Below are 26048 nucleotides of genomic sequence, written 5' to 3' on the forward strand. Positions count from 1 at the left end.
AATAAGCAAACATTGCAATTAGTCCCTCTCCCCGCTTGGATCACATTTCATGCTCTCTACAGCTTCAACCAGAACTAAGAACAGGAATCTAGCACACAAATGGCCAGTTCATGTGCTACAGCAGCATGAACAGGATTAAAATAATCTGAGGAGGAATTAAATGGTTTAACAGTCAGGTCCTGAGAGCAGGAGCACTAAGAGACCTCTCCCCTGTTTGTTTGCAGGCTCAGTCTAGTGAGGCCAGGATGAGATAATGTGGCTCAGGCCTGCTGTGGAAGGACCATTCTCTCCACACAAAGCAACAGCGTTCTATGAATATGTAGGCAGTGCATGTAAAACGTTCACTTAAGTGATCAGTCACGCATGGCAATGCAAGGGAGTTGTGGTGTAGCCATTGTACTGTGGTGTTATCTGCTACATGGAAATGCTCCTTCTGAAGTCTTGAAATTTGTTTCCACAGTGTTAGGGGAACACATTAGAGCTCGGGGTTTCCCACCTTCAGCGAGATGTGAGTGACAGTGGCTTCATCACGGTATCTTAAAGAAAGGTTGAAGCTAATGGATCTCCTATAGTTTAGGTAGGCTTGTTTATTCAGCACAGCACTTAACATTTTCTTGCTAGTAGGTGATAGGTACGTGGGTGTAGGCCTCACTCTCAAATAATCTTGTTTTATTGAGGGCCATTTGTCTGGACTGGTAAACGTTGGCTAACAAGCTTCAATTACTGTTTTGTCTGAGTGTTACAGGATGGGCCCTTTAAGGGTTTTGGACTTAGCCCCACCTGTGCCTTGTCTGGTCCTAGCTGATGAGTTTGGGCGTGGGCCAGTTGTTGGATCAGGCGACTGAATATCTGATGATGGCAATCTGGAGATGAAGCTTCCGATAAGAGTGGGTCTGCTCCCTTAGACAGAGGTAAACCAGGGACTAAGAAAGATCTAAGGAAGGTCTTTTCAGAGAAGCTCAGAGTCCGGGATAAGTCTGACAGCTCCTTTGCCTTGAGTGATCTGGGGAGGTGAGAGAGCTGGGATTTGAAGTCTTGATACAAGGTAACCAGGGAGATACATCTGCGAGGAGGCTGTTGCGGGGATCCAGAGGGGACCAGGGTCAGAAAGGAGTGGGAAAGAGGCTCTCCTCACCAGCCAGAGGAAAAGGCCTGGCTGAAACTATCTGCAGTGGGGATCAGGAACAAAAACTTTAAGAGGGTCAACAGCTTTAAGAAGCTTGGCTTGAGGAAATGCTAGGCAGCAGGAACTGGGTTGTGGAAAGAACTGGTGAGACCAGTAAGGGGCTGAAGAGACAATGGAAGGGGTGGGAGGTAATTCGTTTTAGTTTAATATGACATTTGAACTACACTGTTTTAATAGACCACTCCACCCAAGATGGGCTGTTGCTTAACTCACAGAAGTCTGGGTGCAGTTATTGGGAAGTCCAAGAAGGGGAAACTGAGGCTGCAGGAGGGCCCAAACCCAGTTCATGTAAGGCAATTTCCATCCCACCATAAATCTCAGCCTAGACCAGTCCACACAAGCAGTCCATTTCTTAGACACTATTGTGCTAATAAGCGATGATCACATAAACACCACGCTATACCGGAAACCTACTGACCGCTATATTTACCTACATGCTTCCAGCTTCCATCCAGGACACACCACACGATCCATTGTCTACAGCCAAGGTCCAAGATACAACCGCATTTGTTCCAATCCCTCAGACAGAGATAAACACCTACAAGATTTCTATGAAGCATTTTTCAAACTACAATAGCCACCTGCTGAAGTGAAAAAACAGATTGACAGAGCCAGAAGAGTACCCAGACGTCACCTACTACAGGACAGGCCCAAAAAAGAAAATAACAGAATGCCACTAGCCGTCACCTTCAGCCCCCAACTAAAACCTCTAGTGCTGAGGCAGAGCAGCCATGACGTCGGGACTCTCATTTGCAGGTACTACGCGCAGAGACCGGCAGTCCAGAGGATACATACAGCACCATTCTAGTTGACCCGCCTCCCACTCCGGCCTCCTCAGACAGGCATAGACGCCCATACGACCGCCCATACATGATTTCTATGAAGCAATTTGTGGTATTGTCCAAGAGAGAGCCTGCCTATTAAGCTTACACGACCACTGTTAGCGCACCTGGGCTGAAGTGAAAAAACAACAGATTGATCAGAACCAGAAGAGGGCCCAGAAGTCACCTGTCACCTTCAGCCCCCAACTAAAAAACCTCCCAGCGCATCATCAAGGATCTACAACCTATCCTTCATGAAAGATGATCCCTCACTCTCACAGATCCTTGGGAGACAGACCAGTCCTCGCTTACAGACAGCCCCCAAACCTGAAGCAAATACTCACCAGCAACCACACACCATACAAAAAAACACTAACCCAGGAACCTATCCTTGCAACAAAGCCCGATGCCAACTCTGTCCACATATCTATTCAAGTGACACCATCATAGGACCTAATCACATCAGCCACCATCAGGGGCTCGTTCACCTGCACATCTACCAATGTGATATATGCCATCATGTGCCAGCAATGCCCCTCTGCCATGTACATTGGCCAAACCGGACAGTCTCTACGCAAAGAATAAATGGACACAAATCTGACATCAGGAATCATAACATTCAAAAACCAGTGGGAGAACACTTCAACCTCTCTAACACTCAGTGACAGACTTTAAGGTGGGCAATTTTGCAACAAAAAGCTTCAAAAACAGACTCCAACGAGGAAGCTGCTGAATTTGATTTAATATGCAAACTAAATACCATTAACTTAGGTTTGAAGAGAGACTGGGAATGGCTTGGTCAATGCACTAATTGAATCTATAATCCCATGTTAAAGTATCCTCACACCTTCGTGTCAACTGTCTGAAATGGGCCATCTTGATTATCACTTCAAAAGTTTTTCTCCCCTGCTGATAATAGCTTCTCTTCATTAATTAGCCTCTTACAGTTGGTATGGGTATGGTGTGAGAACATCTTTTCATGTTCTCTGTAAGTATAAATATCTTCTTACTGTATGTTCCATTCTATGCATCCAATGAAGTGGGCTGTAGCCCACGAAAGCTTATGCTTAAATAAATTTGTTAGTCCCTAAGGTGCCACAAGTACACCTGTTCTTTTTGCTGATACAGACTAACACGGCTGCTACTCTGATACTCCAATCCCTGAAGAATGTGCACATTTTATGAGCTTTGTTTGAAAACCATTATCAAGGCTGAGTCCTCGAAATTAGGAAAAGGTAATGGAACCACAGTGGAACCTTGGAATTCTGTGAAAGGCATGAGGGAAGCCTATATTCCTAGGGCTGAAGATCACAATAATTCAGTCTATGGTTTGGTCAGATCTCAACAGCTAATCAGTACCGGGAGAGTGCCAACGAAAAACCATAGTGGAATTCAGTTGGCGCCACTCCTCCCTCTAACACAGGTCTGAATTAACGTCCAGCATTAGTTAAAATGATGACACTGCTGAAGGTGCCATCTGTCAGAGCAGATACAAAAATGAGGCTTTGATCCTTTATATAGTGTGTCTAAACTTGGAATTTGGGGCTTAAGGAGACATACCCACGTGAGCTCTTATTGAGTTAGCGCACTAAAACCAAATGTAGCCACATCAGTGTGAGTACAGGGATGGCTAGTACATGCCTGTCAGCGACCCTAGGCATGTATCTGGGGAGGTTAGCCTGTCGTGCTGTTGTGGCTACGTTCTAACTTTAGGGCTAGCATGTTCTAGGGATGCCTCCTCAAGCTGGCAATCACACCCCCAGCTCCAAGTGCAGATGTACCCATAGTCAGTAAAGATCCCATGACATAATAACTTTGTTGTCTTGATTGCATTCCTCCTGTAGAATGAATTGGAGATGTTATGCTGTATGCCCACTACAAAAAGCCATGTTTTCTTACTGATACAGGATAGCTGTTGGATTCTGCCCAGAAGAGGTGTATTTCAGTGGTGGATCTGTGAAGGGGGAATGATAGCTCAGCAATTTGAGCACTGGCTGGCTAAATGCAGCGTTATGAGTTCAACCCTTGAGGGGGCCCTTTAAAGAACTAGGGTAAAAATCTGTCTAGGGATTGGTCCTGATTTGAGCAGGGGATTGGACTGGATGACCTCCTGAGGTCCCTTCTAACCCTGATATTCAAACATACAATTTGCAAAGTGCTTGAGGATTCTTCGGCATTAAATGGGCTGCATACATGTACATTATTTTAAATTATGAATAACATTAGTTCCTTAACTGGCAGCTTTATTGGTGACATCTGAGGAAAAATGGCACAGTACTCATTGCAATTTTCTGTGACTGTTTCCAAGCAGGAGAAAATATGACAATTAACATAGTAATATGTTTACAGAAGGCAAAAATAGAAACTATTTGGTGGTGGGCATTTAGAAAAGAAAAGCTGTGTCTTTCTTATCTTTCTTTCTTATAAGGTAGCTAGGACTGTGGTGTGGACAAGTTCCCACCACCAAATCCTGTCCACATTTTACGGATTTTTTTTTTATCAGCAGTAGTTTCTCCTACCTGATGGCCGCGCCTCTATGATGTAGCCAGTTGTAGGTTTGTCCCCTGAATCTCCCTCAGTCCACTGCAGAGTCAGCCCAGAAGCAGATTTTGTAGCCAGAATTTCTTGAGGGGAGCCAGGAGACCCTAAGGGATGAGACCAGAACAGCAAACATCAGGGGGTGTGAGAAGTGATCACATTATACTTTTAACATCTTCAGAAATATGCACATAAAAACCACACACAGAAGCTAACCATATACACAGGGTAAACTAGTTTAATGGGGTGCAGGCTCAAATCTTTCCTGGTTCACACACCACAGATTTATATATCAGGCTCAAATCTTTCCTGGTTCACACACCACAGATTTATTTTGTGGGTTTTACAGGGATACTCACATCAACTAAGCAGACAAAAAACAAAAAAAAAACCCCCAACCTGTTACTTTCACCACTTACATCTTTGCAAATATTCCTGCCTACAGAGTCAGCCCAGCACCATCCCCAGAAACTCGGAGATCAGCAGCAAAGACGGGCTGCTTGTTCAGTCAGTCAATATTATGTCATTAGCACATCCAACTAGACTAGTAATTATAATGCCTGTGATGTGGGCATCAGGATCAGTTAAACTGCAGCATCATGTATCACCATCGCATTTACACGGTACAGAAGCAGCAGAGAATCCTGTGGCACCTTATAGACTAACAGACGTTTTGGAGCGTGAGCTTTCGTGGGTGAATACCCACTTCGTCAGACGCAGGCTGTGGAATTTCCAAGGGGTAGGTATCATAGCTAGCAGCAAGCTAGAGATAACGAGGTTAGTTCAATCAGGAGGATGGGCGCCTTTCTAGCAGTAGAGGTGTGAAAACCAAGGAGGAGAAACTGGTTCTGTAATTGGCAAGCCATTCACAGTCTTTGTTAGTCAGACTGATGGGTCAAATTTGCAAATGACTGAAGCTCAGCAGTTTCTCTTTGTGTCCATTTATCTTTTCATAGTGACTGTCCAGTTTGGTCGATGTACATAGCAGAGGGGCATTGCTGGCATATGATGGGCGTATATTACATTGGTGGACGCGAGGTGAATACCAGTGATGTGTGGCTGATCTGTTAGGTCTGTGATGTGTGTGGTGTAGATATGTGGGCAGAGATGCCAACTCTGTAATATACGCCATAATATGCCAGCAATGCCCTCGCTATGTACACTCGCCAAACTGGACAGTCCTACGGAAAGGATAAATGGACCAAATAGATATCAGGAATGGCAATATACAAAAACCTGTAGGAGAGCCTCTCAACCTCCTGGACACACTATAGCAGACCTTAAGGTGCCATCCTGCAGCAAAAAACTTCAGGACCAATTCAAAGAGAACTGCTGAGCTTCAGTTCATTGAAAATTTACACATCAGCTCTGGACTAAACAAAGACTGTGAATGGCTTGCAATTACAGAACCAGTTTCTCCTCCTTGGTTTTCACACTCTACTGCTAGAACGGGCCCCATCCTCCTGATTAACTAACCTTGTTATCTCTGGCTTGCTTGCTAGCATATATATACCTACCCGGAATTCCCACTACCTGCGTCTGACGCATGGATTCACCCATGAAAGCTTACGCTCCAAAACATCTGTTAGTCTATAAGGTGCCACAGGATTCTCTGCTGCTTTTACAGATCCAGACTAACACGGCTACCCCTCTGATACATGGTACAGAAGGTATTTCAAGAACATTATAACTGTTGCACACACATTATAGGAGAGCTATTTATGATCATATAGCACCTCCAAAAGATTTGATCACAAGGGAAGGGTGCAATGAGAGAGGTGGAGGGTGGCTTCTGTTTGATTAAGAGGGCAGGGAGACACAAAATAGAATCGTGCATGAATACTGCACAGATGCTTCAAGGACTATCAGTCAGCCAGTGATCATTGTAAGACCTCTAATTTTTCTTGCTGCAAACTGCAATGATTAAAATGAATCATCTGTTTATCAACAAAAAATCTTGGTGCACAAACCAACAAGTCAGGGAGTCGGAGCTGCTGTTCTCCACTTTTTGCATATGGTGAGTATATTTATGTGTGTAAGCCAAAACATAAAGACATGAGGGAATGTTTCTGAACTCTCACCAGTTTTACACCCATGAAACTTAATCCAGGTCTGGATCAGGAGTGTGATCAGTGCAATCAGAATCAGGGCCATGCTGTGAAGGCACAGCTTTGAATTCCCTTGGCTGGTTGGTTTGTCTTTCAATTTATTTGCACAGGTTTTTGCAGTCATTTTTTCTGAATTTCATAAAAAAGGAAAAACGCTTTTCATGGAATGTTATGAACTCACTAAATCATGCCTAAAGCCCTTGTGCCTCCATTCTTCCGCGGACTGGAAATGTATTTGCACATACACTGTATTTACTCCCTGCTGTTGGACTGAATTAATGTAATTGGCTCTGGTCTCTTGCATGTTGCTAAGGTTCCACTTACCCTCTGCTGGCCCAGCTGTGATGTTGGCTTGTACGTCGGGTCCATAGGTGATGGTTCTGGCTTTCACTCTGAATAGGTAGGTCACCCCCTTGGTGAGGTCTCGGACCTTTAACCAGCGCTGCCAATTTCCTTTTATGTCCACAGTCACCACCTTACTCACCCCTGGAATAGCAGTTGAGATGAAAAATAAGAGAGTCTCAATGCAAAAAAGCAACTGAGCAGAGCTTATCGTGTCTAGATAAGTAAAATTATCTCACAATTTGCTAAGAAAGTATTTCTTACAATTAGTGGGAGTTTAAGTAGTGATAATAGCCAATTTTCAGCACAGATAAGTGTAATTAGAGTTTAAGCTTGATAAGTGGGTACTGACAAGAAAAAAATCTTACAACACAACTGGGAAATTACCATGAGACTGCACGCAAGCTCACTAATTACACTGGGAAAAAAGGAGGTGGTAAATGAAGGTGACTGCAAGCGGCACAGCTCTTCCTAAGCCAGAGCTGCTCCGTGTGGTGTCTCTTTGCCATGTACCTTGCAACACTATTCCAAGCAAAGAAATACTGTGCCAGATTCATCTTTGCCCTGCACCTTGTACTTTCATTTATACCAATGTGAAGTGAGTGCACCATGGGTATAAACAGTTACCATTTTGACTCAGTAGGGTTTTACGCTGAAATAAATGACCACACAAGGTCCACTGCAGTGGTGAATCTCATCAACTGCATAATTATTTATTGGGACGGTGAGATCCTCCCTCCTGTTCAGGCCCCTTTAGGCCAAGGGAAAAGGGTTGAAGTAGCATAAAGGGGCCCTAAAAGTCATGGCTTGGTCTTGGGAAGAATTCCCTCAGTAGAGGCACAGTGGCGGACAAACATACGGCTGTCTTCCAAGGACCTCCTCATAAGCCACAGCATAGGGGGTGGACCCCGGGGCAATACTGGGCATGGGAATGATGCGCCAGGGGTGGCCCGTAGCATGCAGCACTGAAGAGATTCCGGGCAGCCCCAGGAGTTTGTCATAGCTGAGACAGATCCTCAAGGTTGTCTGAGTTGCACTGAGGGACTCTCCCGCTCCTGGAGGAGCCCAGGATCAGGAGGGTGCATATGTGACTTAAAATGACTTCAGTGGCACTTTCCTCAGCGCTGCGATTTCTGTGCTGTGATTTGTAGAGCCTTACCCCTATATTCTATACACACACATTTCTTTAACTATGTTACCGTCATCTCTTTGGACTAAGCCTGCAAGAATTTAAAGGATTCAATTTACTTTTCACTCTTTACACAACACCTTCTCTCACGTTCATTCCTCTCTCGCAGAACAATGACAATCAATTCAGTTTCTTTCACTAACCTTTAGAGTCAGGTTCTCAATCAGGGCCGGCTCCAGGCCCCAGCGCACCAAGCGCGTGCTTGGGGCGGCATGCTGCGGGGGGCACTCTGCCGGCTGCCGGGAGGGCAGCAGGCGGCTCCGGTGGACCTCCCGCAGGCATCCCTGCAGAGGGTCCGCTGGTCCCGCGGCTCCGGTAGAGCATTCACAGGCACGCCTGCGGGAGATCCACCAGAGCCGCGGGACCAGCGGAACCTCTGCAGGAACGCCTGCGGGAGGTCCACCGGAGCCGCGGGACTGGCACACCGCGGGGGGCGTTCTGCCACCGTGCTTGGGGCGGCGAAATGGCTAGAGCTGGCCCTGTTCTCAATGATGCCCTATTCAGGTTGAAAAAACTGCAGAGGAGTGATTATCTGAAAACAACTGCTCTCACTGGAATTTTCTAAAATAATTACATGGAAACGTTTCTTAAGTTTTATATAAATTGTTTTAAAAATGTTGGGGGCTTAATCTGAGTTGACAATGTCCTTTTAATATTCACAAGTGAAATAAATGTATGTAGCCCTTTCCAGACAAATAAGACAGGTTGCCCTGCCAGGAGGAGTGTACTAGTTTTGCAGTATTCAGGGAAATATATTATGAATAGAATTTCCAGTTTTTGATGTAAAGTTTATGCAAATTAACATCCATTTTCAAGATGAGGTTGTATTAGTTAAATTAAAAAAAAAAATTCCAAAGGGTTTTTGATCAAAATTTCATCCCAGTTACAACTTCCTATTCAAAGAATCCTTTCTTATTTAAAAGGGAAAAAGCTCTAAGCTGCAAAATTTCTCTCTCCGCATCTAGGTGTATTATTTTAATTTCTCAGTGACAAATGTGGAGACATAACCCCCCAAAAAAAACACCGAAAAGCAAGAACCTCTGAAATTTCAAACAAGCTTTTCCACCCCCCTCTCCTTAAACTGAAAAAAGGCTCTAGGGTAGTTTTGTTGTCGGTTATTGGTAAAACATAACCTTATAGATGTGAATGATGGGGAGAAGACAGCACTAGAGAAGAGACTGTAGGAAGAAGGTTTTAAATGGTGCTTAGAGCACAGCAAGAGACAGGTTGTTCCAAGTCCTATGAGAAAAGGCACAAAATCCTCAGTTGGAAGAGGAGACAAAGAAAACAGATTTAGGGAGGAAGATTTGGTAGCATTCAGAGTACAAGTGGGGCAGCCAGAGAAGGGGAAGACGGCACAAACAGACATGGTAGGGAAGAGCAGAAAATGATGAAGATAAGGGTGAGTAGGTTAAACTAGATGCACAAGGAGAGAGCGGGATCTGAGAACTTGAACAAAGAAAGGGAAAATTATTTATTGCTATCAAATATGGAGACAAGAAGGTGACACTGGAGTCTCATTTTTCCTTGTCCCCCCTACATTGTAATTGCCATCCATGTCAACTACTTAAAAGGGAAGTCAACAAATACTGAAACAGAAGTTCAGGACAATCCAGAGAGTATTTTTACAGATATACTGTGAAACAGAGTACCCAGATTCACACATCACACATTTTTTTTTATTTTCAGCAATGGGATCTCCAACACTGGAGCATGAACTTTTCTTTCTTGGCCAACTGTGAGCGAAAGGAGGACAACACGTCTACAAGGAATGGGTTATGGTGGATCAAGTGGATTTGAGGCTGAAGTTGTCTTTGCAGCTCCTTCTGTTCTCTCCAGCATCCAGCTGCACATGAAGTGGGTCTCTGATGAACACCTTTTAGGTGGTGCTTTTAGCTTAGACTTTACCCATTCCAGTTTGCTGGAATCCTGAGGGCAACTCTGAACAGCTCATTCAAGGGCCTCTGAACTGGTTAAATACTTGGATAGCTCCAGAAATTTTTAGCAGGTATATTTTTCATGAAGTTTCATCAAGTTTGTGCTTCTTCGCTGTACACAGGAATGGTAGCTGTATAATATCCCCTTACCCTGACATCCATCACCAGCAACTGATCAGACACATAGTTTTTGCCATACCAGTTATCCATATAGTCCAATATCCTGTCTCCAGTAGAAGCCAGAATCTGATGCTTCAGAAGAAGGCAATCCCTTCACATGTAATGCAGTTGCCAACTGTGCAAATCTGTAGATGTTGGGCAGGGAAGGGGGAAATTCCTTCCTGACCCTACAAGCAATCAGATTATACTCTGAAGCATGAGATTTGGTTGACTGCTGAGAAAGTCCAACTGCTTTCATGAAAGGATTATTTCAGTACCAGACAAGAATACTTGAAACACTAATATTTCCCCACAAAAGATGGATTCCCTATAAGTTTTATGTATGAGAGAATAAGAAGCAGGAAAACTCCAAAGTATCTGAATGTCCTTTATGCCCTGTCCACATTTCCTGGTCAGAATTACACATCCATTCTGCATTAGCTCTTCATGCTGTAACTCTACTAGCAACAAAGGGTAAAAGTGCTTTTATTCTCCTGCTTTCATTTCTGAGTATGACTTTCCCCATGCATAAGACATGGAAAGTCAGCTATAAAGAAATCCTTTATTCCTTACAGCAGAAACAAATGCTAGTGATTGATACCATTATTTCTTCTGAAAGAAGTTTAAAATGGATTGGCAATGGTTCAAATTACTTGACCCGCTGTCACTCTGCCAAAGCTAGACATCCTATTGAACTACTGGAAATGTATTAGGAATATAAAAAATATTAATAACTCCCCCTCTAAACTTTTTAATCTTTTCTAATTCATCTTTAGAATGATTTTGCGTTTGTTTACAGAGAGATTGCCAGTTCCTTCTCTGCTGATCTTTTGGCAAATTAATAATGCCTTTGCGACTGTCATATTGTCGTCAGGTGGGATCATATCTAGTGCTAGGTTAAAAATGCTATTTGAAAACTCAGTATAAACACACAGATACAGCTAAATCTCTGCCATTCTCCTCTTCTAAAGTGGTCATGGTACCACTGAAAACGTGCATACATGATGCCAATACGACCCTTGTTTTATGATACAAATGATACAGTTCATCAGCAGCAACACAAATGGGACTCAGTGAGGGGGATTCTGTGGCAAGGCCTACACTGCAGTTTTGGGATGAAGCGCAGAAAGACAATCAGGACACTAATATGTTGAAGTTTCCTGTTCTGCCACAGAGAGTAACAATGGCAGTGTAATGGCTTTTCAAGCCACTCGCTGAATACATCTTTGCAGGAGAATGTGAGAGGATGGAAAAAAGCTGTATTCCACACTTATATAGCTTACAGAGCAGTTTTAGCAAAGCAGGAACACCCACAGTTGCCCCAGACACCCATGTCCACATGGCTATTGTCACAGCTCCAGTCGGGTGCGCTCCCATAGACACTCACCAGACTGCTGTGAGGAGACACAGCCGCTGGATCCCATGTGTCTTCAGCCTTTGTAGTCTTCAGCCTCTGGAGTCTGAACAGAGCTCTGAACACTATCTTTGTCTTGGTGTCCCTAGGCATACTCTCAGGCTGCCTATTTTCTATCAAACACCCAATCCTGAGAGTTTAGACCATGAGATCCACTGTTGAGCCCCTGGAACCAGTCTGACCCAAACACAGCATTACTCTTTCTTTAATAAATAGAGCTCTTTAATAATGACAGGGACTAGACCCAACAGCCAGAGGGACTTGGGCTGTGACCCACCTTCCTAGCAGGGCCCTAGAATCAAGGTCCTCAGTGCTCGCTGACCAGATTGACTTGACATCCAGATTGATTTGTGTGTGGATGAAAGGGGTGCTTGGGTTCAAATCTGGGTCAGAGCCTGGGCTTACTGCGTAGTGTAGACATACCTAAAGAGACAACAGAGAGGCAACTAGACCTGCATTCACAATGGATTTTGAAGCTTGGTAAAGATACATACAGAGAGTTCATAAACTCACAACGATTTCATAAAGAGTACCCACCCTTTTTCTAAATTGTCAGAGCTACATGTAGACACTCCATGAAGAAGAATGGGAAGCTGGACAGAGATAAAAGACATGATGGTGTTTTTTTTCCCTAGCCTGAATATATAGGTTCTTTGGTGGTTTACTTACCCTGGACTGGTGCCAAGGGCTCATACACCACTCGATAACCCTGCAGGATTCCATTTGCTGCCGTCGGCTCTCCCCAAGACACATTGAGTGTGGTGCAAGTGATTTCTGAGAATGCCAGGAAGCTAGGAGTGCTGGGAGCTGAAAGGAGGACAAAGACACTCAACTGCAGCAGGAATATTTAACCTGATATACATCTTATGAAACAGTATTTATTACCCAGTATGAATCTAAAGGAAATAAGCTGAGAATAGGATTTATTGGAAATTCGAGGTGTTCTAAAGTCAGCAGACACTAAATTGCAAAACTGAAATGAAACAGGATAGGAGGAGGAAATGACAAAGATGTAGAAGGAATGACATAAGAGAACAGTGGAGAGCTTCATTTCCAAATGACTGCATCACCAGGATGGTGTGAATGCCTTTTCTACAACTTTCTGGGGAGTGTAAGACGTAAAAATGAGTCAGGGAAAACCATCAAAGGTTTAGAGCTTCAGGTCCAAGGGGTTAAGTGGCTGCATGTGAACTGAACACACAAGATGCCCAAACTGCATGTGCAGGTCAGGTCTGTACTCAAGTATATGGTTTGTATGTATGCATGCAAATCCCCAGCTTACGTGCATACATCAGCTTTCACGTGTGGGTCTCAGTTTGACTAAGCATCCAAACTTCTGATATGGAGTTGTTGGCCTGCAAATCTTGTGCACACGGATGGCATTTTCTGTTATCCCAGAGCATAGGGATTGTTACTGTGTGCTGCCTGCTGCAGTCCTTTGCCACTGCATGGTGAAGCAAGGCCAGCCCAGCCCTGAGGGTTTAAATGGTGCATGGTGACTTGTGTGTGCTCTCTGCACTGGGCTGAATTTCATTCTCAATCCTGTGCAACAATCCTCAGTTTCAGATGGGGATGTAGACTCCTATTGCAGAATATCAGTTTCTTGGCTAGTAATGAGACCCAAAGAAAACCAGAGGGCATTGGACAGTCTTCCCCAGTGATCAAAAAGTGAAGGTGCAGAGGCAGAAAGACATTAAGAAGGAGTCTGCTGTTGGTTCACACTCTCTCACGGAACCTAATGACAAGGGAACATCCATAGAATGTGTGTCCCCCTGGGATCAGCGTCTCCAGCACAGATATTACTTACTGTGGTTGCACATAATGCCAGAGGCCCAATAAATAATAAAAAGAGCATGGGTATTGGTCTTGCTTTGAGCAGGGGCATGGACTAAATGATCTTCTGAGGTCCCTTCCAAACGTGATATTCTGTGATTCTTCTCTCGCAAGGTTTTGTCAGTGTACCTCCATTCTCTTCAAGTGAGTTACTTCTAATTTACTCCAGTGGTAATATCAGAATCAGGTCCATAACCTTTCGTTGGATTAGTTTGTGACAGAGATTCTACTGCTATCCCAGCCTGTTCTACTTTGTGTCACAGCATCAATTCTGAAATCCCTTCCAAAAGGGTTGACTCTAATTTGATCCAAAATATTTGCCTAACCATAACAACAATACAATAGAATAATTTACCCAACAATCAGATCTAAAACACAACCATTTTATAGCTCTGTATTTTGTTTCCTTAGACACACAAAATGAACAGTTATATGATCATAATCTCTAAACAGGTTAAACTGTGGTTTGGAAAAGGAAAATAATCCCATACCAGCCTGGTGTGTCCTGCCCTGCATGGGACTGCTTCTTGGTCCATCCCCTGCTGCATTGAAGGCAGATATGCAGACCATGTATTTGGTGTGGCTGGTCAGATTTTTCAGCCGAACTGTTGTCTCTGGGAGGAAAAGGACCTTCACTTTCTCAGTGTCATTCTGGATGTCCATCTCCCAGTAATAAATCTGTTAAAAACAGAGAGATGTTGAAGTCAATCCTGCACTCAGATTCCAGTCTCAATATGATGCAGGCTGTAAAACAGGTACTCATTTCCCCATGACCAGTAAGATGTTGGCAGTTTTAGTTTTGGATCATTCAGTTATAGGGTATAATAGTATTATTCACTCTTTGCCCAATCCTGAAGTCCTTATTTTATTTTTACTAAGGAAAACCCCCCTTGGGTTCAAAGATAGTTTCCTGAGAAAGGTCTTTTAAAAATAGAGTACAGACAATGTGACATGACCTAATGACATTAAATAAGACCTTCTAGAACACAGCAATAAGTGGCCAGGTACCAAACCATTCTCAGGTGTGAGTTGCCGATTGGTTCTGGCATTATATTTTATATGGAGACATATCTATCTCATAGAACTGGAAGGGACTCTGAAGGGTTGTCAAGTCCAGCCCAGCCCCCTACCTTCACTAGCAGGACCAAGCACTGATTTTGCCCCATAACCCTAAGTGGCCCCCTCAAAGATTGAATTCACAACCCTGGGTTTAGCAGGCCAATGCTCAAACCACTGAGCTATCCCTCTCCCTCATGTAATTCTTATCCTGAAGCCATACAATTTAAACTCCGGAGATGAGGATTCCAGTAGGCTACCTACAGAGCTATTGGTAACACTGCTTGTGAATAGGCCTAGAAGTGACAACTATAAAACAGACCAGGGCATAAAGTCAGGCCGAGCGAAGAGTCTACCTTGGCTCTACAAGCTAAGCTATTAGAACTATCTATACACATACAAGAGGGAAAATACATAAACTGATATATAACATTGCTTGCTACTGCCAAGAAGTAATGCCAGATTATTCTCTCTCACTGGCTCAGCTTTCCTTCACTTGCAGACCTAGATAAATGGAGAAAGGCAGAGCCAGACACTGAACTCAAGCCAACCTCCAGCATTTGTAGGCTTGCCCACCTCCACTCTCAAAGGGTCCTCTCTCATCTGGAGAGACAAAACAAGATGGTTCTGCCACGTGCCTTGTGTCTCCGCAAACCAAGTGCAATAAATACTACTGTTTAATTTCATTAAAGTTAAGGAAATGAAATAAACTCTCTGAAATCTGACATGGCTCATTCTTACAGCTCGGAGAAAGTTATCCATTTCTTGATGGCTCATAACAGCTCTCAATTCCCACCCCGACTTTTCCTGTGCCTTTGGTATTTGGAACAGACACGTTGCCTGCATACTCTGAGCTCTCCCACTCTCTGTATGCACTGAATTTCCACTGAACATTAATACCTCCTTCTCTTTGTCTCTGCCTCGTACTCTCTCCCTCTGGTTTTGGCACATGATGCCATGGTCATTACTGTAGCCTGAGCATTGCTTTAGTCTGGCTCATGCAGCAAAGGTAATTCTGAAGCCAAGATAGATAACAAAAGCAGTAGGAACGAGATATTGCCTTGTAGCCTTGTATGTTCCCATTTTGGCTGTCGACAGGAGGTGGGTCCCAGGTGATCTCTAGCTGGCTTGCAGTAAGGACATTTACTTGGATGTTCTGTGGGGCCATTGCTGGTGCTAGAGAGAGAGAGAGTGTGTCAGATAAGGAAATAAGGAGAATTAATAGTGACAAGCAGAACTAAACTGATATCCAAGTTGCACTTTTCCATTTATGGAGTGACCAGGTTAGTATCTTTGTTTATGCCACAAGTGAGCTAAAAAACACAATCAGCTTTAAATCCATCTTCCACCCCAGAGACGTCTCAGACAAACACCTGCAGTGTGTGTGGAATGACAATCAGTTGTGACTCTTGGAGGTGGCTGTGTTCTCTGTCCCATATGGAACAGCTGAGTACACTCAGGCCAGCAGGCAGTTCTTTAAGAAGAAAATGACAGAGAAAAATCTCATTTGTGTTCATCTAAACTTCAAAGGCAAATGTTCGATGGTGACTTTGCTTTCCTGAATGGCCAATTGGTGAAGATAAACATATAGAGAAGTAGCTCAAGTTTCCCCAATCTTTCTCCTTAGCAAGAGTCACCATAATGTCCTGTTTATGCTTCTGGAGTTTGCTGCCATGAGGAGCAAAAAGCAAGAGGAGCATGGCTAGTGTCTCTAAAATTCTCTCCAGAGCCCTTTAGAAACAAACCAATTCAAGTCATATTTTCTGTACAGTAAATGGATTCTGATAGTTTTTAGTTATGATTTCATTGCATCTTCAAACATAAACACAGACTGGAATTTTGTCTCTTTCTGGCTGAATGTGTAATTTATTCACCTACTTACCATTTCTCCTTCTTTGCATTACACCATACCAGAAAACTAATCTCTCCTCTTTGTGCGCACCTGGGTCACACAATCTTTCCCCTTGGCTGTGATCCAGCTCAGTGGAAGTGGAACATCTTCCCAAGTGACTGGCATGGATGGTCTGTTTTCTAGATCCACTGTCTTAGCCTATGGCAGCTCTTAACAAACAGCACATGTTCTGGTTACAGAAAAAATGTCAAAACGTGTCCTGTTTGAACTCCCAAAATGGGAAAGAGAGGGCAGGGCATAAAAACAATACCACTCCTCTCTCCTCCTTGTGCATGTGCAGATGGTACTGCAGCCTTTGCCCACAGTGTCTGAGCTCCCTGCCCATTTATAGATTGCAAACAGATGTGATAAAATATTCACCACCCAAGTAAGATAGCCCTGGTTATCTGTGCCTCTAGAGAGCTCTTTCTTTAGAGAGAATGACCTTCATAAGTTAGACTCTCCCTCTACCCCCACCCCTGCCTTCCAGGGTTATAAAATAAAATAGTAATTAACACCCATTCAGCCTGACACCAACTATTTATTTTGTTCTAACTGTGTGGTTTCCATATTATCACTGCCCACCCTGCCGTTAATGGAAATGTTAATAACCAGCGCCAGGTTGTTGTGACAGATGCTTGGGCTCATTATCAGAAATTCTTATTTACCGCTCCATTAAACGACAGAATCGCACAAAAAACCTACAAAAAACAATTCAATCAAAACTAACTGGAGGAATTTTAACAGCCACATTAATAATCCAAAACATAAATACAGTTAATGTCTTTTGCATGTTTGCCATCGGCAACCCTATTGCAAAATTATTGTTGTACAATTAAAATATGAAAGGCAAAACTGAGCAGGGTCATTATCCTGGTGTTCAGTTAAAACTGTTTGCTTATTATTATTTTTTAGCCTCTTTTTTCAGTTGGATGTGTCAAATGCATGAGGTGAGAATGGGTGTAAATAAAACACAAGCTGGGCTTGTTTAGTCAAGCGAACACATCTAATTGCTGCTCTGCAATCCAACCCCTCTTCCAGATTTCACTGGTGATGTGAACATAGCAGCAAGCTCACCTGATGGCTATGTTCAGTTCAACTTCATGTTGCTACCTTAGACCTGAAACTCTCAGATGCAGAGGGCTTTATACCACACATCAGAGCACACAACCAAGCGTCTCATACAATAGAAACCCTGCAAATACATCTTCGAGGTCTGGCGTTGATGACATATTGGGGAAAACAGAAATATGCATAACCACAGAGAAAAACAGATCAGTTTTACAATCTCCTTTTGTCCTACGTAGTGACGCAACTGGATGTCTTGTACCGACAGAGAGATTGTACTTTGAGGCTGCATCTATACTAGCATTCTTCTTCAAATTCCCAGTGCTAGGCTAGAACCAGTGCAGCTCCAATGGTGCAAACAACAGCCAGAGAGCTAGCGTACACAGACTCCTGTCATTTTAGCCATGTCATATAACTCTTTTCAGAGCATATCTAGACAACATAACGTTTAAAAATGCCAGTGATCTTTCCACCCCGACTCTCCTATTTACAGCCCCAGAATCCTGATGTCATGCAAATTATGTTTGATTTGGTGCCATATGAGTCTGTTTCGCTGTCCATCTTTCAAACTCTGATGCTTCGCTCTCCCTACAAATAAACAGGGACAGCAGAATAGTGCTGCTCATGCCTGATGCTCTGCAGACAGCACATTACATTAAGGGCGAAGTGAGATGTTTTAAAAAAAATGAAACATCCCTAAAACCACTCCTGTTTGAGACCCCAAAACCTTTACTTAATGCATGAGCAGATTTTACTGGTACAAGTAAACACATTTTAAAAGTGAGCTGAAAGGCCTTTTACCTTTTAGGAATTCAGTTCAAGATTTCAGGGCTCTGTGTTTTTCATAGCTGCTGGTCTCACTAAACATAAAGCAGAGTGGGAACTGCCTCCCTCACATTGGTTTAGGTGTTAGTGACATTATCAACTTTATCAGGAGAGACACAGAACCCTGAGGGCCAGAACCCAGCTCTTGGCCAGTAAAAAGCATTTCAATTCCTCTGAAAAATGTATTTAGTTGTCATTTCTCAGTCTGCACATGTATTCTGTTTTGGGATCTCATGTAGCTTTTTGCAAGCGCTTATTTTTTTATCAGGATTTCATTTCACCTTTGAGGCTGCTGCCTTTAAAGACTCACTCAGCAACACAGAAACACAGTAAGGAGTTGAATGAGCAGACTGTATAATTAATTAATACAACAATAATACTAATTATGGATTGGTATGATGCTAACAGAATGATACAAGGACAGCAAATCAACAATACCACATGGAGACACAAAAAGGTGAAAGCTAGAGCCAACATTTACTAACATGGATGCCTAAAGTTTGACACCGACATTTATATTTAGACACCTAAAATGTAAGTGGCCTAATTTTTGGCCCACAGCAAAGTGAACGGGAGCTACAAGTGCCAATCACCTTTAGATAACATGGTGGTTAAAATACCCAGTGGCCAGGCTACAATAGAGTTTCCTGTACTGTTAGCACTGACGGAGTTACACTGGGCCATTAACATTGATTTTCAGTAATTTTTGGAACACTGGGGAAGCTCCAGACAACTAGAAGAAAGCGAACACTGTGCCAGTGCTTAAGAAGGGTAAACAGGACACGCTGGGTAAATAGACTGGTCATCAATCCCAGGGAAAATAACTGAATAGCTAATACAGGACTCAATTAATAAAGAATTAAAGGTGGGTAATATAATTAATGCCAATCAACAGAGGTTTATGGAAAATAGGTCCTGGCAAACTAACTTGATATCTTTTTTGATGAGATTACAATTTGGTTGATAAAGGTAACATTGTTGATGCAATAAGACTCCTGTTTGACACGTGACTTGGTACTGAATTATATTTTGATAAAAAATAGTCTGATATAAAATTAAGATGGCATACATTAAGTGGATTAGAAAGTGGCTCACAGGTCTCAAAATGTAACTGTAAATGAGGAAGCATCGAGCAGGTGTGTTTCCAGTACTGTCCCACAGGGATCAGTTCTTGACTCTATGCTATTTAACATTTTTACCAACAGCCTGTCAGAAAACATTAAATAATGACTAATGAAGTTTGCAAATGACACGAAAATTAGGGGAGCAGTAAATAATTAAGAGGACAGGTCACTGATCCGGAGAGATCTGGATCATTTGGTAAACTGGAAGCACGCAAACAATATGTGTTTTAATATGGCCAAATGTAAAGTTATACATCTAGGAACCAGGAATGTAGGCCATGCTTACAGGATGGGGGACTCCATCTTTGGAAGAAGTGACTCTGAAAAAGACTTGAGGGTCATGGTGAATACTTAGCTCAGCATGAGCTTCTAGTTTGACTCTGTGGCCAAAATGTCTAATATGATCCTTGCATAAATAAACAGGGGACTATTGACTAGAAATAGGGAGGTCATGTTACCTCTGCATTTAGCACTAGTGCGAATGCTACTGGAATACTGTGTCCAGTTCTGGTGTCCCCCATTCAAGAAGGAAGTTGATCAATTGCACAGTGTTCAGAGAAGAGCCATGAGAATGATTATAGGATTGGAAAACATGCCTCACAGTGATTGAGCTCCTTGAGTCTCTTTATTTAGCTTACCAAAGAGAAGGTTAAGGGATGACTTGATCACAGTTTAAAGTACCTACATGGGGAACAACAATTTGATAATCTCTTATATCTAGTAGAAGAAGGTACAACAAGATCCAATGACCAGAAGTTAAAGTCAGACAAATTAAGACCGGAGATGGGGAATACTTTGTTTAAAAATGTATAAATAAATATATAAATAAAAGCAATTAACCACTGGTACAATTTACCCCCAGGGTTGTGGTAGATTCTCCATCAGTGGCAATTTTCAAAAGAAGATTGAACTAGTGCATAGCTTTCAGAAAAACATCCAAACAGCAATTAATTCAGAGAACATCTATGGCCTGTGTTATACAGGATGTCAGACTAGATATATGATCACAGTGGTCCCTTCCGGCTTTACAATCGACTCGAATGATGGGAGAATTATTAAAAAAAACAAAAAACAAACAAACAAAAACCACCTCACCAACATAACAAAACATAATTGCATATGTAGTCCAGCATTACTTCTTGTTAGTGTGGGGTGTTACCTCTCAAGGCTGTGTGTGGCATGTGGAACTTCTCACCAATATGATGTTGCAGTTGGCCTTTCATTTCTTTTCTTAGTGACAGTTGCTATGATGCTTTGTAGCACTCCATAGGTTACAAATCCTTGTGATTTATTGTTTAAACATAATATCTTTCTTTATGAAATGCACCCTGCTGCTACTGTTGTGTCTGTGATACTTATGGGTAGCTGAGAATTTCTCCCTACTGATTTTATTATTGTTTATATAATGTCAATATTATGCTACGCAATTTACAGACAAGTGTAGGACAAAAACTTGGCCCTCAGGAGCTTGCTTTTTAAACAGATAACACTCAGATAAAAGTTAAGGGGAGGGATGCAGTGAAACAAAGATGGACAGCAGCATGTTATTTAGCATGATTCTCTTTGAGTCCACAACTTTCAAACAATTCTGTGTTTCTATTTTGCTAACACATCTGATCTTTTTTTATCAAGTGAGCATTATTTATTTTTTTCTGTTCTTCAACAAGAGCTTGAAATTAACCTGGTTGCTTTTATTCTCCTCTAATCATTATTTGTGTTATGCTAACATCTAGAAGTCAGACTCCCATTGTGCTATGAATTGTAAAAACATATAATAAAAAGATATCCACTTTCGTAAAGGTTTTACAACATAAGAATGTAGAGAACAGGTGGATTAAAAAAAAACCAGACAAAAACAATGACAAGGAAGCTATGAGATAGAATCGGAAGGGACCTCAGGAGGTCATCTAGTCCAACCCCCTGTTCAAAGCAGGACCAGTCCCCAGATTTTTACCCCAGTTCCCCCAGATGGCCCCCTCAAGGATTGAACTCACAACTCTGCATTTAGCAGGCAATGCTCAAATCACTGAGCTATCCCTCCCCCATAAGAGAGATCAGCATGATAAGCAGTGGTCTCAGCAAACCAGATGCCTAATTATTGTGGAGTTTTTGTCAGCATCACAACAGAGGAAGGTTTTAAGGAGGACAAAGAGACAGCTTTTCAAATGTTGCTGTAGCTCCTCTCATGCATAAGGGGCAGCAGGGGAGACAGCACCAAGATAGTTCTTGGAAAAATTTTTAACTGGGCAATCAGAGCTGGCATCTTTGTGGAATGAAGGTGTGGTATGTCATACTATTTATTGGGTCTCCTCCAGCAACAACTGAAGCTATCACCATAGCTGTGCAAGTAGGATGATTAGTTAGTTCATGTTATAGAAACAGACAGAGATGAAGCAGTTTTTCACGGACAGGATGGGATCCTTTAGAAACATATGTTCAGAATCTAGAGGATGTTCTCCAACTAGTTCTAGCCATTTTGAGGTAGATCACATTTCAGGACTAAATTATGTGGCGATGTCCCTTTAAGTACACAAGTTCAATATTAATTGTACATATGTAATAATATAGACATGCATACACACAGAGTACATATATATTATATCCTTGAATTCTCAAAAATAGTACAATTAACAAATATAGGGTCATTTGACCTAAATAGTACATTATTATTTTCTTATTTGGGAATCAGATTTTGGCTTCAAAAGCTATTGATCTGCCAGGTACTAGCTCAAACAGGGTCATATCACCTTGTGGACTAGGAGAAAGAAGTATCAGCACATGGTATGGCTTCCTCAGACAATCTCTGAGAAGCTTTAACTGCTATTAAGAGGAGCTAAAACAGACAGAAATAGCCAGTTACCAGTGGCACACTGTTCAGTGGAGAAATCACATATTGATTTATTTGATAGAGTAGATCAATACAGGGGAAAATGGGAGCCTTTCCTAGTCTATATAAACCCAAGGGAGGATGATTCAGCGTAAACTTGGATAACATCTCTCACATTCCCACAATGCTAAACACATACCTGGAGACTGAGAAAGGCTACAGAGTCATACCTTAATAGAAATGATGTACCAACAAAGACTCCTAGGCAGGGGTTTGAGGAGGAAGAGAATGTACCCTGGGAGAAGGGTGTTTGGGACTCTAGAGCATCTGCTGTAGCTTCAGCATCCTGGCCTGTAACCAAGCCAGTCCCCTCCTTTGTATTCTGCACTTGAAGCATATGCAGAAATATTCTTTGTTCTTCTAATGCACTTTTATAGGACACAAAGCATGAAAAAAAAGTAAAAGCTGCTCTAAATAATAAGTAAACACAACGTCCTCAGCTGTTCCAGTGGTGCCAGGAAGCGTGTCCCGCAATGTTTTGAGTTAAAAACACATATGTTCTGAGCATGTGTACAGAAAGAGAAAGAGAGAGAGACTGATATCATGTTCGTTGTACTGTAGATCAAGTTTATATTAGAAAGCTTTTGGATAACAGATGAAACAGGACTAGAAGTGGAATAGCATTCCCACAGCCCCAGACTTAAGGGCAATCATTTCTCAACAAAAATCCAACAAATATGATTAGTTTGTTCAGACCCTTTGTAAAACAGAGGGTGAGTCAAGCAGAGGTAATTTTCTTCCACCTGCTCCTTCCCCTCTCAATCCCTTCTATTTCCATTTAAGGTGGGGCTGCTATGTTCTCTCTCCTGAATGCTCACTGATCTTTTAAAGTGGGTGTCACACTTTCCACTCAGTCATCTGCAAACACATATCTTAAGGGGTCAGTTATTGCCTGGGGGAATCATAAGGTACTATGATTATAATGCCCGGAGCAAACGCCCGAATGACTCATATAGTAGTACTGAGCACAAATATCACAAACATTTATATGCATTCTCGCAAGGAACTACTTTCACTCCACAAAGACAGGTGTACCTTTTTCTGCTGCTGCTGAAACATGTGATTCTACTTCCTTAATAAAGAACTAAAAGTGATTATCTCACTGGCCAAAGGGGTTGTCAGTCAAAAGGCTGCATATAGTCCGGACCAAAAGGAATGCCGCCTATGGAACAATCAAACTATCTTCAGACCTGGCACAGAGCAGATGGGAAAGGGATGGAAGGAAAAGAATAAAATGTATCTTATTCTTTTTCTCTTTGTTTTTCTCCTTTGATGTTAGCAGTATGCTTGGGAGGAACACTAACAGTCTTACAAACATTAGATATCTACAAATGAATAGACAGGGTTAAACCCAAAGGCCAAAATCCACTCTCAGTTGCATCAATGTAAATTAGGATTAACTCCACTAAAGTCAATGGAGTTAAATCAGTGTGAAACTTGTGTAAATGATAGCACAGTCAGCTCCGCTGAGAGCACAATTCAGAATTCAGCCCCAAGGATGTACTGAAGGTTGTTCAAGTATGCAAGAATATATGGCAAAGACACTGCTGGGTGTTTGATATTGTGTGAACATACTGGCCTGATTCTCCTCTCCCTTTCTACACCAGTATAAATTAGGATAACACCATGTGAGAAGGTGCCTTTTCTGATCTGCTTTAAAACAAAGCCTATCCTTGTGGGAGCAGCAAAGAATCCTGTGGGACCTTATAGACTAACAGACATTTTGGAGCATGAGCTTTCGTGGGTGAATATCCACTTCGTCAGATGCAGGATATATAGATATCCTTGTGGGGAGTCAAAACTCACATCCTTCCCCGGGTCTGACTTTATTAACCAAGAAATTAACAAAGTTCTGTTCAAGTCTTCTCCTCAGACTTGACGCCCCCCACCCCCAATTCTCCCTGCTCATCCCACATCCTAGTTCCTGTCTTTGTAGAGGGTCACTCCCACTACCTTTATATCTAGATGGGGTAATGAGTTGCCTACATCAGTGAGTCAGCAGCAACCATTTATGAGCAGGATCAACATCTGCTAATAGAGTGGAGTGTTTCATGCAAACAGTGTAAACTTGTTACAGCCCACTCAATGTAGTGTTGTTATAGCCGATTTGGTCCCAGGATATTAGAGAGACAAGGTGGGTGAGGTATTATCTTTTATTGGACCAACTTCTGTTGGTGAAAAACACAAGCTTTCAAACTTACAAAGACCTCTTCTTCAGGTTGAAGAGCATGGTGTAAGCTCGAAAGCTTGTCTCTTTCATCGAAGTTAGTCCAATAAAAGATATTACCTCACATACCTTGTCTCTCTAATATTCTTGCTGATATTCTTGCTGAAGTCAGTAGCATTGCAATGGTGTTTAACCAGTAGGAGTGAGAGTAGAATCAGGTCCAAATACTTTTCACACGCTTATGGGTAAATAAGGGGTGCATATATATTTCTCTTAAGGAGAGGCTTTGCCAGATCTTCATCAGGATAGGTGTCCAAGTATGTTTGGTATCATAGCGATGTGAGAGCTGTTATTCAAATATATATTGTATCATCCATGTGTGGGTCTGTCTGTATCAACAAGGAAAGGGTCCCAGCTTCCCCAGTATTGACCTGCTTTACCTTGTAAGCCAATATATGGATTTCTCTACTCAAGAATGTCTTTGAAAACAGGTGGTTTTAGCTCCCTCTAGAAACAGTTAGGGTATCTCACAGGCCCAGTCAGGGAAGTTAGCAAAGCATGAGAATAGTCAGAATTTAAGAATGTAGGAAATGTTCCTAGTAATCAGTGTTGCCAACCCTTGCATTTTTCTGAGCGTGATGGGAGATGAAGCCGACTCATAGTGCTGCGAGAAGCTCCAGCCTCCTCCTGAAGTTCATCCCTGCTGGAAGCCAGTAGAGTCTCTCTACTCATCTCTGCTCCTCCTCACTGCAGCTCCTGGCCAGGGAAGGGGCAGACAGGAAGGAGCCCCTGGAGCTGCCCCTGACAGACCTGAAATGGGAGAGGGGACCCTGAAGCAGCCCCCAGGCCTGGGGTATGTGTGTGTGTGTGAAGAAACCCAGCAGGAGCAATGGTGAGGACAGGCAGGAGGCTGAACTGAGAGGGGCTGAACTGATGGGGCGACTGGGAGAGGTCTGAAATGAGGGGGTGGGAGTAATGGAGTGGGAGGGGTTGAACTGATGGGATGCAGCTGAACTGAGGGAGAGGCTAGGGGGACAGAGCTGATGGTGGGGACTAAAGAGCGGAATTAATTGCTGGGAAGGGGATAGGCAGATGTGGGGGTGAGAGCTCCTACAACACAGACCAAAATCACTTTATCCAATGTATTTGGGAGCATGTCAACACTAATTGTCAGACACACATGCACTGGGGATGGGCAGGAGGAGCTCACAAATCAGAAGACTCAAAAATACAACACATATATTGTTTAAATCTCATGGATTTTGGGGGGTCCAAAATCATGATTTTCAATTTCTTGCAGATAGCAATGTGTGTATTTCTCACTGCCACCTAATGGTGAGGTGAATGGAGCCTGTTGAATAAAGATCTCTAACTACATACCGCAAGTCTCATTTTAGGCGGGAGTTTGGTTCCGCGGTTATTGGGTAAAGGAAAACTGCATGTAGCAAAAATTATAACCCCAAGCCCTTTAAATCCCACCCGCAGCTCCACCCGGCTTCCCGC

The 26048-nt window shown here is 42.7% G+C and overlaps 1 protein-coding gene across 2 annotated transcripts in view; it reads right to left on the reverse strand.

The window, feature by feature from the left end:
• Nucleotides 1-26048, reverse strand: part of SDK1 (sidekick cell adhesion molecule 1) — a 662005-nt gene that overhangs the window by 26793 nt on the left and 609164 nt on the right. For both annotated transcript variants that reach the window (XM_075069178.1, XM_032767751.2), the window contains 5 exons: nt 15644-15759; nt 14019-14205; nt 12364-12501; nt 6978-7139; nt 4527-4652 (listed from right to left, as the gene is read on the reverse strand). In XM_075069178.1, the coding sequence (XP_074925279.1) occupies nt 4527-4652; nt 6978-7139; nt 12364-12501; nt 14019-14205; nt 15644-15759 (729 nt within the window). The remainder of the gene's footprint in view (nt 1-4526; nt 4653-6977; nt 7140-12363; nt 12502-14018; nt 14206-15643; nt 15760-26048) is intronic.

Source organism: Chelonoidis abingdonii, chromosome 9, assembly GCF_003597395.2.
Source record: "Chelonoidis abingdonii isolate Lonesome George chromosome 9, CheloAbing_2.0, whole genome shotgun sequence".
Classification (NCBI taxonomy): domain Eukaryota; kingdom Metazoa; phylum Chordata; order Testudines; family Testudinidae; genus Chelonoidis; species Chelonoidis abingdonii.